The 17288-nt window shown below is 46.7% G+C and overlaps 1 protein-coding gene and 1 long non-coding RNA gene across 16 annotated transcripts in view; one reads left to right on the top strand and one right to left on the bottom strand.

The window, feature by feature from the left end:
• Positions 1-17288, top strand: part of BRSK2 (BR serine/threonine kinase 2) — a 315350-nt gene that overhangs the window by 211798 nt on the left and 86264 nt on the right. For all 15 annotated transcript variants that reach the window (XM_055814154.1, XM_005236313.4, XM_005236315.4 and 12 more), the window contains exon 4: positions 8985-9125. In XM_055814154.1, the coding sequence (XP_055670129.1) occupies positions 8985-9125 (141 nt within the window). The remainder of the gene's footprint in view (positions 1-8984; positions 9126-17288) is intronic.
• On the bottom strand, positions 3237-8976 carry LOC129785152 (uncharacterized). Its single transcript, XR_008748783.1, has 3 exons — positions 5461-8976; positions 4635-4699; positions 3237-4550 (listed from the first exon to the last, which is right to left on the bottom strand). It is a non-coding gene; the product is annotated as an uncharacterized LOC129785152 (long non-coding RNA).

Below are 17288 nucleotides of genomic sequence, written 5' to 3'. Positions count from 1 at the left end.
TTGTATATATATGTCTAGATTTATATCGATTAATTTTCACATTTTCACACTGAAGATTTCCAATTCTCAAATTTTGTGGGAGCATTTATTTTAAATCTCTGTGTTGTCCAACTTAATCAGCATTTGAAACAAGCATTTGTTTCAACAGAAGGAGTGGGCACCAGAATGTTGTTCTCTGAAATGCACCATGCGTTCGTTGGCTCTTTTTCCAAGCACAAGTCCCTTTCTCACCATTCAGCAGTACGGTGCTTTCACTGGGCAGGTGCCCAAGCCTCACTGCGATATACACAACACACCACCTCGTGATTTCAGAGGTGAAAGTGTTTCCCAATCAGCCGGATAACAAAATTAAAGTATCTCTTACCTGTGCACAACTCACGTTTCTGGCTTGTACAAGATCAGCTGACAGCAGGAGTCAACGCCTTACACTCTGGTGGTGTCTGCAGAGGCATTCGTGCTGCCAGTCCTCTCCTGCAGGGTTTTCCTGTAACTCTGTTTAGTTTTGCTGAAAACTGATTGTGAGATGCCAGAGAATGCGAGAAAAGAGAAAAAAGGGTTCTGTGTGTTCTTTGGTTATTGGTAGCCCAGGACTTTGACATTCGATCCATCTGCAGGGAAACCTAAAAGCAAAAGGAAGGTTCAGAAAGTTGGAGCAGCTCCAGGGCTCAGCGCTGAAAATTAATTTTGTGGTAGGTGTGCTTCTTGGTAGTCTGGTTGTGGGGTGTCAGGCGCCATGGATTCAGGAAAAGAAAATAGAACAGAATTGGAAGGCAAAAGGGTGTTCCACCTGAGCCTTGATTAGAATTAAGGGAAATATTCATAACCAGCTACTTTGACCCCTTTTCTTCTGCTGTTGACTTGGTTTAGCCCTGTGATGAATCACAAGCAGGTGTGGCCAAGGGAAGCCCCTTCAGCTGCAGGAGGGGGCAGCGCCAGGCTGGCAGGTGAGGTGGGCCTGGGGACCCGGGGCTGGCTGGAGGGGGGCAAGGGGAGAGGGCGCTGCGCCGAGGACAGGCGGCACCGCTTGCAGGAGGGATGCCCGGCCGGCACACAGCAGGGCTCGCACAGAGGCGGTGGTGATGATTAATGCAACACCTTGCGCAACCGGTCTTAATAAGCTCTTCCCAAAAGCCTGACGGTGTCTTCTGCTCACTGCCTGATGTGCTCGTGCACCATCCAGGCCAGGATGCTGGGCCTGGGAGAAAACAGGCCCATAGTGGAGCAATTCTGTGACGTGAGCAAAGGACAAGGGGGGATGGAGCTCCAGGGCCACAGGACGTTACGTGCCTGATTTCTCTGTCAGGCTGCAGTAGGCGATGGTGTGTGTCTGGGCCGTCGTTGTTAAGGGAAAGGCCACTTGGTTCTGAAGAGGGAAACTCAAACAGCAGAACTGCAGCAGTGAGCTGATGAGTGTTGTCTCAGCTCTGCCTGTCCTGTGCTGAGGATCCTCCGGCTGGAGCCGTTCAGTCTCGTGTGCCCAAAAGGAGGGCTGCTGCAGGGCCGCGGCATGCATGACTACACACCATGAAGGCGCTGCTCAGACCCCTGTCAGCCCCAGTAAATTAAAGGTACAGAGCACACCAGCATAATCTCCTACCTCTCTTTTCTCCAAAAGCTCCAACCTGTTCATGTCCAAAGGTAATGAGCAATCAAATATAATCTCCATTCAAACAAGCAGACTGGAGTTAAAATTGTCTTTTGAAAAAAAAAAATTAAAAAAATTAATGCATGCACATTTTCTTGCAGGCGAGGAAAAATAAAATAAAAAACCCAGAGTTCCTGGCCTGGTGCCAAATTAGGGTTTAAAAATTCATGCCCGCCATAAGAATTTATATAACTTCTGAATAATTTATAGGCTGCGCCAATAACAAGGGGCTTAATATCTGATAGAGATTATTTAATCAATAGAAAACAGCGCAGTGAAAAAACTGTCAAAAGAACTACAACATGTCAGTCTTGGCTGGGCAGCTTTTAACCTCCCGCCTGCTACACATATATCCCTTCATATATGTATGGAAGGACATTTTGCAAGTAGGGTGGTAGCATGGAAGAGGAATTGCCAGGACTTTTTTTCTTCTAGAGGCTTTTCTTTGGCAGCCTGCTGCTCCAGACAGATCCCTTGCTGATTCACCACAGCTTTGAAATGTAATGAATCTTCTAGCTCTTAGCTGAATTGGTCAAAAGGAGTGATTTTCTTGTGAATAATCTGCCGAGGATTGTGGGTTACGGTGGGATGGTTCAGAGCGCAGCAGGACTGGTGCCGCTTGTGCGGCAGCCGGTGCCATCAGTATTCAGTTCTGTGGCCAAACTTCAAGAGGTTTTTACAGCTGTTGGCACTAACAAACATAGGCACAGGAAAGAACTAAAGACGTATCTGTCTTTACAAAGGAGATCCCTGCCTGATATGTGTCCCTGCCCTCGGTAATTGCTTAGACATCTGCATCAACTCCGCAGTGTCTTGCGCCATGCCGTGTTCCGCAGTTTTAGGGTTATGCTCGTGATTTTCAAGTATCAACTGTTAAGTGATAAACCAGGGTACCTGAGCTTCTCAGCAGGGGTGGTCATTTCATGAAAGGTCTTAGCCATAGGCATCACAAAACGGTAAACTCTTGAGCATACAGAAAGCAAACAGAAACACTCTGATTTTTCATGTCTTCTTGTGTATCTCTTTCTATATAACTGCACTGGGGTTTGCAAGGTGCTGGAGTGCACGCCTGAAGTTGGGCATCTTAAAAGCTGGCCAGTGCCACGTGAATATCCAGTCTGACTTCTGGCACAGTAAAAGTCCTAGAACATCACCCAGCAGTGTGTGATGTACCCCGCGGTATGTTCGGGCTCATGTAGAAGACCAGCACACTCGTTTAGGTTTAAGAGAGGTTGTGTGTCATATGTGTAAATATCATAGCATTTAATAAAAAGATGGATTATTAACTGGTTCCCTAACAGACAGCTAAGCACATGCCCGTATGAGGAAACCCTCTACTGCCTGAGCAAAACAAGAAGCTATGTGAATTGACTGCCATTCCTAGAGCACCAGAGAGTATTTCTTGTTACTCTTGGTTTTTTGCAGTTATAATGCTTACCTGAAATATTTGTGTTCCAGTATGAGCTTTCATCTAAAGACCTCTATTCATTTAGCACTTTTATAATAAATACATTTGTATTGTCCCAGAGGACCTCATTTGTGTAGCTGTGAATGTCTCATAAGTTGTCTTCATCTATAAGGCTGAGAAAACTGGAGCCGCATACCCACACTGGGGTGTACGGTGATGGGCTGCTGTGGCAATCCCATCTGGCTGTGTCGTGGTTAAACCCCGGCCAGCAAGTAAGTACCACACAACCTCGCTCACTGCCTCTCCTGGTGGGATGGGGAGGAGAGTCAGGAAAAGGTAGACCCCATGGGTTGAGATAAGAACAGTTTAGTAATTGAAATAGGGCAAAATATTATAATAGTCATAACAATAATGATAATAGTAACAAAAAGAAAAAGAGAGAGAAATAAACCCCAAGAAAGACAAGCGGTGCACAACACAGTTGCTCACCCCCGCGGACTGACACCCAGCCAGCCCCCCAGCAGTGACCGGCAGCCCCCAGCCAGCCCCACCCCCAGTGTATGTACCGAGCGTGATGCTCTGTGGTACGGAATAGCCCCTTGGCCAGTTCGGGTCAGTGTCCTGGCTCTGCTCCCTCCCGGCTCCTTGTGCACCTCCTCATGGCACAGCGCGGGGAACGGGGGAGTCCTTCACTTAGAGTAAGCGCTGCTCAGCAGCAACTAAACCATCAGCGGGTTATCAGCGTTACTCTCATAGTAAACACAAAACCTAGCACTGTACCAGCTACAAGGAAGGAAATTAATTCTATCCCAGCCAAACCCAGGACAGGCAAGAATTCTAGTATTTCACACCATTCTTGCTAATGGCTTTTCATTCTTTACAGATCACAACTGGTGTGTTTTGTTTGGGTGATTTTTTGTTGTTGTTGTTATTTTACCATAAATATCCCATGATGCATAGCCCTGATGGCCTTTGTGCCAGTTAGTCTTTCTTTAACAGCATTTTGTAGGCATTGCTCAGAGCCAGCCTATTTCTTTTGTTAACAGTCCTGCTTTGGAGGTAGCATGTAGCTGCCTTGCCTTGGTGAGAGCTCTGTGAGTTATTCCTCGAAGCTCCCTAGGGCTTCAGCGAAGGCAGCCTTTAAGAAGCTGTAGCATAGTCCACCAGATGGGAAGGAGGAATCATCACCAAAAGTCTCTTTGTTGCTGTTTTAAGTGATGTCTTCGCAGTATTGTAGTGCAAAGGCAATCTGGTCATACCTTGCTGTGCTGGCACTGGACGAGAATGGGACAAAACAGAGCCAATGCCCGGGTCAGCCTGCCCTCCAAACACAAAGCAGCTGCGGGAGACCCTGTGATGGGGGAGTCCAAGCTGTTGTCAGGCATCACAGCAGTCTTCAGGAAGGAGCCGACGAAAAATGATGATGTAGCTCTGTCATTAATAATTATGCTCTTCCAAGTGCAGGAGGGCGTCTTGTGAGAACACCGAATCATTTGCCTGGGTATTTAAAAAAATTTCACCAGAGTTAGTTTTTTAGGTTCACGTCTTGGCAGGACATGAGATACGATGCAAGATGTGTACCTTGGTGTCTGTTTGAAAGCAGTCAGTGGCCCGTGAAAAGTTTTGCAACCTCTTGAAGAATGTATCTGGTGAGGAAAGCAAGTAATCGAGAATTTAACACCACAGGCACTCGGCTTCATATTGAGTTGCAGAAACATCATGTTTTCTTGCTTTTCTAGTCTCCTAGCAAGCAGAGGGGAAATTGGTGATGGGGACAGCGTGGAGCAGAAGGCAAAAGGGACCATGGGTGCTAATCCCAGCTCTGATACTGGGTGGCTGTAACCCTGGGCAAGTCACTTGGCTTTGCAACTCCCTATCAGTAAAGAACAGGAGGTTAATAACGTGTAAAGCTTCTGTCATGTGAAATGTAAGGATTAGAAGAGCTGGTGTGTGTCCAGAGCATCCAAGATTTGAGAGCTAAGTGCTCTTACAGAGTCTTTTGTCCTAATATAGCTCCTCTCTGTATTATCACAGCAGGTAGCGTGCATGCTGCCAGCCAGAGGCTGGCTCTTTCCTTTCCCTGAACCTTCCTGCAATGGCTATTACAGAGCAGGGATTCCTATGTTTTTACAGTGGGAAGACTGATGCTGTCAATCTTATGTAGACAGGATTTTTAAAAAAGCTTAATTCACCAGTAAGTTACTTTTCATCTCCTAATGGAAAAGGAGACTAGTTCTGGTTACTGTTCTAGGATTTTTAGAGTTCCCTCACCTCCTTAGCATAAATGGGAAAAGGAGTACTGTAGCGAGATGAGAACCTATCATATCTGGGAAAGATAAAAGGTAAGGGGAAACTCAGGAAAATACTTCTTAGTGTTTTTCTCCCCTGCAGGCTATGTGTTATTTACCTTCTCCTGGATCCTCCAAGAGTTGGCATTGACATACTTCCAATCCTATAGCACTTTGCTAAAGTAAAGGATTTTAGATGCTGACGTGAACTCAGGAGATCTGGATTCTCTTCTGTGCCACAGATTCTCAGGGAAGGCGTAGTGCCTGTGTGCCTTACTTTCCAGCCTCTGGAATAATGCTCTTTCTTTCCTTTGCTTTTTCTGTTCGGCTTTTCAGAGCACGTAATCTCTTCTTTTATGGGGTCACTCAAACACACTCACACGTACACAGATGGACAGATACATAGCATTTAGTGGGGGTTGTGTAAGCTGCACAGTGATGGTTAGAACCGGTGCAACACCTGGAAATGTTTAAACCCCCCTTGTTGGCCTGTTTGGAAATAACATGTGTACTACTATTGTGCCATGTAATGCGCCAGCAAAACATTGGCTTGCATAGGGATGGAGGCAGGTGCTGAATTATGCCCTTGTTTAATCAAAAATCTTCTACTTGGGGGCTGTCCTAAAAAAAATAAAATGCATCGCACTGGAGGTAATAGGGTTGGCAGGTGGCCAGCTCCAGATCCAAACTCAGAAATCCTAGCTGCAACATAACCACATAGTACTTGTGGAATGATCCCTGCAGCATTTATTTCTTGCACTTGACCACTGGGAAATGTGTTTGTCGTCCTTCTCACTCCTGTCACGTTGGGGGCTTTGTCAGATCAGAATACATCGTCGCTGTGCTTCTCTGCGTCCCTTGACTTGTCATAGGCACAAATCTTTTTCAAATGTTCTCCCCTGTTCATTTCCATTATTATATCTGGTGCTTCTAGGTGGCAAGCAGAAATGAATAACCTTGTAAATGCTCCCTGTCTTTCAATTTGTTTTATTTTTCATACAACGTGTCAGTGCATTTTTGTTGAGTGTTTTTAATAAGATGAAGTTGATGAAAATAAATTGCTTTGCAGTTCCTGCTGTGGGTGACAGAAATGCTGGGTCTGTAATTTTCCAAAACTGAGCATTTGAAACCAGCGTGGAGGGTGTTTCGTATGCCTGTAACTGCAATCAGCTTCATAAAATAGCTCCCAGAAAAAGAAAGCAGCTAGCAATTTGAATTTTGGGGGCAAGATGCACTGCTGTATCCAGCTTCTGCTGGGCACAGCGAGAGAGGGAGCTGTCAAGGAGAATTTTAGGATTGATTCTGTGCCAGGCTTGGATCTGCCATATGGGATAGTTAGCCAGATCTGTCGCTAGTGTGCGAAGGAGAATGAGTTATATAGCAAACCCCCTTACCAGACCACGTTAGCCAAGGCTTGGGAAAGTGAGGACTGGGACTTGAACATGTGGGCACCCCAGTGCCCATGGTTTCCGTCTGCACAGTTCTATGTCCTGCTCAAAAAACGTAGTGTGGATAAACAGTGATCTCTGAATTACCGGTGTACTCAGTAGGCAGTGCTTGGAGAGAAGATAATCCACATATTCCAAATGTGATTTTCAAGTCAAGATTTTTCTCTTTTTTTTTTAAGTCATTTTAATGAAAAAAATGTCAATACTACCATATTTCTTGTAACTGTTTCTATTTTGGTAAAAAAATGCAGAAAATACCATTTTAATTCCCTAAAGTTTATAATTTCATTTTATTGCCCCCTTTTTTGTGCTTTCGTACTACTTAGCTGGCAAGACAGTATTAATGTCTGCCTCCTGCTGCATTTCTGTAAGGCAGGGAAGTGCTTTTTCCTTGTGCTGGCTGGGAGCTGACACAAGGAACTCACACAGGAGCCGATGATGGACCAGGAGCTCACATCCCACTTTTGCAACTTCAAGGCTAACGCTGTCATCATTAAGCCAATTTTACTTTCCTCAGAGCAGCTTTTAGTCTTCCTACTGTTCCATCTTTTCGGAAACGTTGGGAAAAAGGAATAGTTTAACCCCCAAATGTATAATAATCTCCTCTTTCCATTTCAAATTTAGAAATTTCCTCTGAGATTATACTGCTTCAGGTACAGAAAAGACAGTATCCTGAATTAATGATTTTCATTGTCCACACAGATTTGAAGAGTTGGATTAATACTGGCAGTGAAACTAGCTTGCTGTAAAGCAAGGCATTGAGGGATGGGGGTCACGCAGCACATCATGTCCAGCCTGGGCTGCTGTGCTGTTGGAGGAGGGGACGGAGAATTACATTCAAAATTTGGAAAAAGACCTAATTCTTGTTAGCAAGTGTTCTGGTGATGTTTCTCAAACCATCTGCCAAAGGTTGGAATGCCCTGTTCCCCCTTGCGCTCTTGCTTTACAGAAAGCACCTTTCAGATGACAAGCCTTGCCATGCGACCCTGTAACTCGCATCAGGGGGGTCAGGCAGTGAGGGTACAGGTTCCTGCCTCTCCTTCAGGGTGTAACCAGCTAGCAGAGCCAAAGAACAAAAGCGATTTTTCAGTAAAAAGAATAATAATCTGTTGTTTATACTATACTTTCAGATTCTGACTAAGTAATCTCACTGCGTAATTTCTTCGTTCTGTATTAGAATAGTGTAAGCTGGGCAAACAAGCAAGGAGACAGTAGAGCACAAAATCACAGTAGAGATGGAAAAAGTCCACGGAGGTTTCCAGCAATCCTCTTGCCAACAGAAGCCTATTGCTTTGTCCATATTATATCTGGTTTCTTTTTAAATGGTTCAGTTGATGGTGTTCCTGCTACTGCCGTGGGGAAACTCTTTCGTTCCCACTATTAGGCAACATTCCAGAGATTCATACTAAGTTTTCCTCTGCTTAGTTGCCTTTCATTACCCCTACTTACAACAAGATAGCCCATCTATGGCAAGTCCTTTCCTTCCAGAAGATCTCCTGCTTCTCTCTCTGCCTGCCAGGAGTGCTGTGTGAGGTCTGAGGTTTCTTCTCTTGCTCCTGGGTCCCTGTTGTGCCACATTTATTCACTCAGTGTCACATTTTTCACATGTGAGTTGCAAGGGAGAGCAGCTACTCCAGCAAATCATTGCTGTTCAGCAGCAAAAGCTGAAGCCCTTACATAGGCTGCATGCATATAGTTGTTCTTATCTTTTTTCATATTCTAAACTATTCACCTTTTTTCTTTTTTTTTTTTTCTTTCCCTCTATTTTGTTGACATCTCTCTGGTTCTCAGCAAGACAGAACAGTATGTGAGTGCAGCTTCACCACAACAATTTTATAAAGGAATTGACAGCTTGGTTAAGGCTTCCTAGCATGCCGTCTTATTCCACTGTAGGTTTAAGAGCTGCTGTGAAAGCTTATACCTGATTATTCTCTTCTTCCCCTCCTGGTCTTTTGAGGCAATTTTGGCTTCTGGATTATCCCTCACTGTTATATTGAACACTGAATCCAACAGTGGCATGCCTGAAGTTTGCAGAACCCCTGTTAAAAATATTAATCACCCCTGATTTTAAAATTCTGATTCTCTTCCCCTGTTCTTTACAGAAGTGTTCTCCTTGACCGTGTGTTTGTGTATAATTGTGTGAGTGACATGGTATGATAATGTGCTTACAAAATCCTGGCTTTGTTATTTTCTAGGTATTTGGTGCTAGAACATGTGTCAGGTGGCGAGCTCTTTGACTATCTCGTAAAAAAGGGAAGACTGACGCCAAAAGAAGCCAGGAAGTTCTTCCGACAAATCATCTCTGCTTTAGACTTCTGCCATAGTCATTCAATATGGTGAGTACAGCCATTTCCAACGGGAGCTAGCCGTTACATAAAAGCACAGGATAAAGAGCTCTTATTTCTTGATACTTTTAAGTAACTGATGTTGTAAAGCTCTAAAAGCATTGTGTAAAGTGCTGATGTGTTTTTAGATTCTTGGCCATCTGTGAGTGCATCAGTCACAGATAGACATTTCATGGAGAAGATTGTCATTTCTCGCTGGAGGAGAATTCATTCACAGGGAATGCTTTAACCAGGACAACCAAAACCACCAAGGAAAAGCAGCTGAATTTCCATCATTCTTGTGGCACTTGCTAATAACCAAGAATTACATGCACTATATCAAAATGAATCCCTGAAGAAACTTTGGACAATTACAAATACAGCAAAGTCATTTTGTGGCTTCCTTCAGTTTTTGGAAACCTGCTGGCTTTTGGCAACCTTCACTGAGTCCCTTCTGGGCATTTGAGTCACTGTTGCCTTTAATTTCCTTTCCAGTAGGGAAGAATTTCCTTGATCTGACTGCTATTGATATTCACTAACTCCATCGTACAATTTGACCATCAGGTGTGGTTTAACCTGTGCTTTTCAGGTGGCGTTTTAAATTGGACCAGTTTCTCCTTCATCTTCAGCAAGTTTAGGTAATTTAAATTATACTGAAATCAAGTTGTTATAATCAGTCTGAGCACAAGAGTTTCTGTATAGTGGCTGGCCCGCAACCGCCCACTTATTTCTCAGAAATGCAGCTCCTGGCAGTGAGGTTGGCGGAGGGAGACCATTTGCATTATGTCCGTGTGGCTGCTTCTCCACAGCCCCAGACGGCCACAGATCCCCCCCCCCCAAGCGGCCGAGGGCCACTGACAGATCCTGCAGAGCTGGATTTGCACGGTCACTGTGCGGTTACTTCTCAGTGACTGTACAGGGATTCTCTGCACCCCCAGTTCTGTGCTGAGAACTTGCAAACTAGGTATTCGCACCAAAAAAGGATGCCTAAATGTTTCACTTGGTCTTCTAGCCCCCTCCCTCTACATCTCTGACTCATTTCAACAGGAAATGTTAATCTGAAAGAGAGCATGTTTCTAATAAATGGAAAGGGAAGTAAGAGCCTTTCTTGACGATATATTAAGAAAAGTATACTGTTAGCCAGAGATGCAGTTCCGAGGTGGTAGATCTGGGTGAGAAGGTCCTGAGGATAACGGCTGCCTGGCGCAGGCAGGGTTACAATGGTCAGAGAAATTCTCAGAGGAGCCAAGGGCAGGTCGCGTGCCCTACCCAGAGGATCTAAGTTTTCTCTGTTGGCAGAGACCTCTGTCAAGTTTAATTCCGGAATTCCACAATTTTTCCTCCCTGCTAGTGAACTGCATTGAGTGATCATGACCTTCTTACAATCAGCATAATCCTTGGGAGGTTGTACAGCTGTTAATTTTTGTGTAGGCTAGGCAGCGTAAGCACTGACGGATTGCATACAGACATGTTTCTGTTCCCTACTTGGCTTAACGCTTAGAGACCCAATCCAAGAAGACTCAGAAATGTTGAAGTACAACTGAAGAGAAATTATTTACTCTTCCAAATGAATATTCCAGAAAAACATGAATTTCCATCGGCATAGAAGTTTCTATGAGAACATGCATTATATACGCATACATACTAGTCCTTTGGGCATGTGATGGATGCCTCTTGATGTGGCAGACTTTAATAAACTGAGTGAGGGTTCTGGTGAGGCTGTCAGACAGACAAGCACCTCTGCAGGTTTGACGATATGTGCAATTTCCAAGACAGAGTGCACATCTCTCCTGAGGAACCCATTTTCCTCTGTTAAACATATTGGATTGTGGGCAGTAGTCTTGTTTAGAAGTAAATCCCCTGTCTCCTTGCCAGCTCCCACTTGACTAGCATCTTGTGCTGAATAAATTAGCAGTAAATCATAAGCTCTCCCTCCCTCCAGGTCACTCTGAGACTTGTGTGGTCTGTGTTATATTAGACTCTGTGTTCTATTCTGGACAGTTACCATTAAACCCTTTTCAAAAATCAAAGCATGCATAAATATAGTTGTGTGCATGTGTGTGAGTATAAAAGTTAATGTGTTTTCCTAAGCAATGAAGCCTGACCTTGTCCTGTCGTGGGGCAGTGAAATGACAAATCATCTCATCAGCCAGGTTATCCAGTTATGACCACGTTGAAAAATGAAGGCTTCAGCTTTGGTTAATGACTAAATGTGGGTGCCTCTAACCTACTGGCAGAACAGATTGATAGCCTGGTGTCCCCAGCCCCATGTCACTGTCCCATCTTCTTCCCGGACCTCCCAAAACACTGAAATACCTGTGGCTTACTTTCACAGCAGTATGTAACCGCATTCAGCTTTCAGCGCTCAAAATGTACTGATGCAGCAGGATTCCTGGATCAAAGAATCAGAAAGGATTCCCCAATCCTCCCGTCAGTAAAAGGCTTCTGCTGCTACTGCGTGGAGGGATCGCCTGCGTCTGAGAGGTGTTTACAAGCAAGCAGCTCAGACCAGGAAGCAGAATACACTTTGGAGCTTAGTCTGTTTGTGTGCAGTTTTCCGAAAGTATGAGCTTTCCGTTCTTACTTTATTTAATGGAGGCAGCGGGGCAGTATTTGATGTGCCTCGCTCCGAGGTGCAGCCACTTACCAGGGTTTTGTGGTACAGGTTGGCCACGGGGGAAAGCTTATAGGCAACGCGCTGTGGGGCCCTTCAGGGCCACTGCTGTGTACGTAGCACCAGGTGCCAGGGACCCGCAGGCACCCGTGGGTGCCAGCAGCCCGCCTCGTGCGGAGGCACCACGGGCTCCCGCAGACGGTGCTGTGCCCGAGCTGGCCGGGCCGGCTCAGCGGGCGCCGTCACTGCCGGTGCTTCCCGGCCTGCGCCGCGCCGGGCCGGGGCGCTCAGCACCCCTGGCCTTGCCAGGCCGCCGCCGCGAGGCCGCCCCGGCCGGGGCAGTTTCCCTCGGCGATGAGCCCACGGCCCCCCCCGGCCGCCGCTCCCCCGGCGGCGCGGGCCCGGTCTCCCAAGCTGCGGGCCTTCGGGGCGGCTCAGCGCGGCCCCGCCGCCGCCATCCCCCCCGGACGCCGCAGCCCCCCGGCCCCGGGCCGAGCCCCCCCCCCCTCCGGGATGCTGCAGGAGGGCGGGCCGGGGGCTGCCGCGCGCCCCATTGGCCGCGCGTGACATCACCGGCGCGAGCCCGGATTGGCGCCGCGCGCGGGGGGCGGCGGGCTCGTGCCTCGGCCCAGCTCGCGCTTGGGGCCTGCGGCTGGCAGGCTGACAAATAAAAATATGATTACAGAGAGTGCCCCGTGGCAAACCTGATTAGGGCTTCAGAGATAACAGATAATGCCAATTACTGCGCGGGGCAGCGGTGACACGGGAAGGAAATCCCCCGCGGTAGTGAGCAGCCAGATGATTAGCTCATTTTATTTTTATTTTGGTTGGGTTTCATTTTGAGGTGGTTTTTTTCTTTTTTTTTCCCCGATCATGCACAAGAGGGGTTAAGGCAGGTTCTCTATGAATATTGATAAATGACAATTATGAGGGTCCTTTCTCCTTTCACTGCCTGGGGCTGTGCTTGAGTAGCACAGGGCTGAAGCGTCCATGTGTGACTGGGAGGGGGGCCGTGTGACTGGGAGGGGGCCGTGTGACTGGGAGGGGGGCTGTGTGACTGGGAGGGGGGCTGTGTGACTGGGAGGGGGGCTGTGTGACTGGGAGGGGGGTTGTGTGACTGGGAGGGCTGAGGCAGTGAGGAAGAGCTTGGTTTGACTTTGCCTTGAGTTCTTCCCTCAGTGCAGGGGGCACACAGCTTCTCATCAAATACCGCTTCAGGACTTCACAGCAGTAGTCCCAACGCCGCCGGTACATTCCCGCAGGCAGGAGCTGCAGAGCACTGCCAGCAGGCTTTTAGGGAGAAATCTGGGGTGTCTTCAAGGAGCAGAGAACGCCAAAGAATCCAGGTGCCATGTTCTGTCAGGTGGTGCCACCCCCCTCAGGACCCCTGCTCTGCCTTGCGTCACTTGTAAGGAGCCCGCTGGGGCGTTCTGCAGGGATGGGCTGTCGCAAGCTTAGGACTGCAGCAGCTGGGCGCTTCGAAATCGTGACTTAAGGCCTCCAGATGTGAAACTGGTCTAGAAATTGTGGTGTTTAATCGGGTTGGTTTCTGGTTCAGTTTGTTTTTTTCTGGTCATCAAGTCTTTAGGTTTTCAAGTTTTCTTTCGGACCATTAGAAGCGAGAAGGGTACCTTTTTCCCTGTTGAGAGCTAAGATTCACCAATCATTGCCCAAATCTGGGAGTTTCAGATCTGGATTCAGTGACTGAGACTTATTCTAATACAGTGAGGAATTTTGAGATTTCCCTTGTACAGAGAACCAGAGAAAAGCCATCAAGTACGGCATCTGCAATGCCAAGGGCTAAGTTACCAGCTCAGCTAAAGTCAGAGAACATGTATTTTTGTAAGTTTGCTTCTTTACATAAGCCACTGAAAAGTCAAAAATGGCATTATCGTATCATAAGCATAACCGGGTGACATCCTCTGGCAAGTACAGTAGTGGTGATCAGACCTGGCAGTCTGTTCCGGCATTGAAATACATGAATATATGTTTTCAGCTGAGGTCGGTAGGGAGAAACAATGTATTTTAACAGATCAGTGGAAGTATTTGTTAAAAAGTAAGCAAGGTTTTATGCATACAAACCCTCTCCAGGTCTCCTGATAGGTTTATAGATGCTGTCCTTTTTCCTAGCTATAACGATATTTACTTTTTCTGCAGAATTCTGTGAAATTACTAAATTTGTGCATAGCAACCATGGCTTTCAACAAAGATTCTTCTGTAGGTAGGTAAAAGTTGGGATCTGATTTGCAGAAGCAAGAGAAAAATAAGATGAAAGGCTTTTTCTGCTCAGGAAAATAAAAAAATATTGTTTCTATTAATTATTACTGATAAATTATTTGCATCACATCAGGCACTTTTAAGAGGCATACTACAGAACAATTATTCTGTGGTCTGGCCCTTCTGGGAGTTTGGGGTCAGTAAGAAAAGCATTTTCAAAGTAGCTAACAATTTGATTAGTACAAACGACCTGCAACTACTCCAATTAGGAGGTTTCTTGGGTTAGAAATCTGTGACCTACAATAAGTTGTCATAGAAACTGATATGAACGTTTCAGCTCAATAATCACTTTAAAATAATGGGTTAGTTCATCGTCTCGTGCCAGGTGACATAGCTCCTCTGAATCCAAGGTCTGGAGTCTTGGATTCCAAAAATCTTCTGCCAACCCTGGGTGACAGGGAGAGTGCTTTACTTCTCTTTTTTACGTATGCTGCGATTGCCTGCAGTACAGAGACGGGGGTATTCCCAGAGCAGGAGGACAGACTGGAAAGGCGATGGAGGCAGCTAGAGGAGCTGTCTGAATAGCATCGCTGGGAGTGACTGGAAAGCAAGCGTGGCTGGTGCGTAAGCGGGAAGCTGGAACATGGTAACGCATGTGTGTTCCTTTCATTTTCTATGCATCACCACCGAGAACTGTGCCCATTTCCATGGGACAATTTTTTCAGACCTCTCTCTGTATCCATCTTGTTCTGCAAGAGAATTGTACAGCCTTTGCTGGCATCTGTGAAAGAGGGACGTTGCAGAGAGGCTGACGGTGTGTGCTTCCCCTGTCACAGCTTCTACTCACGCGCTCTCCCTTCGAAAGCCTGCCATACGCAGGCTCCTGGTACTAACTTCTTGCTCTGTTGTCTTGGCTGAGAAGCTCTGGGAGTCTGCGGCCACCCTCGATCAGGGTTGCACTGACTGCTTCTGCAGTGCTGCATTTCTCTTTCATGTTCTTTCTCAGCACATGCAGGGCTCAATAGGAGAGTTTGCCGTGTTTGTCAATAAAGAAGGTGCTTTCTTCTCTTCTGATTTTCCAGCCATGTGATAAAGCCCCTACAGCTTTAGAGCCTTTCGAACAAGGAAAGGGTAACGAGTCCTCTGTTCACCTGCAGAGAGAGGAGTTGATGCGGTCATATAAGACATGGAGAGCCAGAGAGATCAGCTGGAATGGGACCAAATTAAATGCATTTACTCTGCAATGTTCCATTAATGCCAAGTAATTACCACATACGGTGGGATTTTTGTTTTGTTTTGTTTTGTTTGATTTTGGCACAAGAGAATTCTTCCCAAATATGAATGCATGAGGCTATCCAGGCTGCTGGGCTCTTAGGTAAATTATAACAAACCTTCCCTATTCCCATATGTTCCTCTCCCTTCCTTCTGGCGTTTGAAAAGCTGGCAATACAAAGATGGGAAATGTAAATGCATTTCACTGTCTCATTTTCGGTGGCAGTGGTGCTGGTTCTGCCACTGTGGTGCAGACTCCTGGCCTGACTTCTATCCCCCCAGGGTGCTGCCTCGGCAAATTCGAAGTGGTCTAAAGATGGATAGCAGAGAAATGTTCCAGCTGGAAGAAAATTTTCATTGGGGCATAAAATTCTCTTGTGGTTGAATGTGCAAGCAACTGCCTGATCCCACCAGCACCTTGATCTCTGAGAGGGGTGCTGGCACAATATAAAACAAATACTGAGGCTGCCATGACATTCCTGTGCGAACCATCCGTACCGGGCACTAGGGACTGTGTTGAAAGAGGGGTGGAGGAGGGTCAGAGAAACGCAAAACTGTGGTATGACAGTTCCTGCATTTTAGGGCCCAGTCAGCAATGAATGTAACAATTCCTGACGGAGTCCCCACTCTCCTCTCTGCTCAGTGGGCTATAGTGGAGAGCTGATAATTTTTCCCGCTTTTATTTTGGTGAGTGTCCAGAGGACAAAAAAGAAAAAAAGCTTTAAGGTGTGTTGCCACCCCAGGTTTCCTTTCACACATACTATCCCAGTCCCACAGATCCCCAGGTCCCAATTTAAAGCTTTCAGAATGCCCTCTGGGAGGTGGGTCAGGGCCCCTGCCTGAAGACCACCATCAGCCCCTGCAGGCTGAGCATTCATGGAAGAGCATCGCACAGCAGAGGAGGTTTGGCTTACTCCGTGTTTGGAATGTGGATGGTGGCTCCCCCTTTTCCCTCTCTCCCTTGCAGTGGCTCTCTAAAAAAACCCTGAATATATTGACCACTTTATAGGAACCTGATCATCCCACTCGATTCTCCCTAATAACCCAGGCCTAAAACTATCTGTCTGTGGATCCCAGCTGATGCAAAGACGGGATGAAATAGGGAGGCAGAGACTCCTTTCCACCAGTGAATCCTGTTCTCATTTTCAGAGGTGTCATCCCTTCCTTTTGCCTCTTGGTGGACTGGGAGTGGGGTTGGCTCAAGGTTTGTGTAGGTTCCGCTCCAGGCAGGGCCTGTGGCAGGTCTGCTAAGGCTGGTAGCTCTGGGGCACGGAAGGGGAGCAGTTTTGCATTTCCTTTAGCTGCACTATTTTCCTGAAATAACGTGTTATAGTGAGCATGCATCCAGGCTGGAGAAACGCTTGTGGACATCCTGTACTTAGGTCGTGCTCTGCCTTGATCATTCCTTCAAGTTCTCTTTCTTCTTTCTAAAAGAGCTACATGAGTTTAGTATAAGCAAAGAATTTCAAATTTTAGGTACAAAAGGCACATGCCAGCAGTATGCCTGCTATAGATTGAACGTGTATGAGTGATATCAGTCGGGGCACAAACAGTGGAACAGGCACAGACAGCAGCACCCTCAGCTTCTGCACTATGTTACCTGTCCAGCAGTCAGCCAGGAGCAGTGGTCAAGACTGGAAACCAACCACAGCCACTGAAAAACCACACACTGCACAGCAGAAGGACACACCGGAGCTATGGGGAGGTTTCTTGTTTCATCACATCAAACAGGCACTGCTCGCTTTACAGGGAGCTGTTCCTTGCCACTGTCCTCAGACAGGAGAACTTCAGGGCATCTCCCCAGTCAGATGAGATCTTCCCAGCACCTCGTTAATGAAACCAGTTGCAAGATGAGAACTGTCCAGGATGTCTGCTGGAGGAAAGATTAAATCACACACTACTGTCTCATTAGTGTCCAGCTTGCCCAGCTTGCCTCAGGACTGTGAGCTCTCCATTGCACTGTTGCAGCTGCAGCGTGTTCACATTTGGCAGATGTTGATGATCTTGCGTTTGTCCAGGACTGCTGTCCTTGATGGTGGCATGCAGGGGTTCTTTTGGTCATTCACTGCCTC

This window comes from Falco peregrinus, chromosome 9, assembly GCF_023634155.1.
Source record: "Falco peregrinus isolate bFalPer1 chromosome 9, bFalPer1.pri, whole genome shotgun sequence".
NCBI lineage: Eukaryota > Metazoa > Chordata > Aves > Falconiformes > Falconidae > Falco > Falco peregrinus.
Note: the sequence above shows the minus strand (reverse complement) of the source record. Positions and strands in the feature narration are given on the sequence as shown.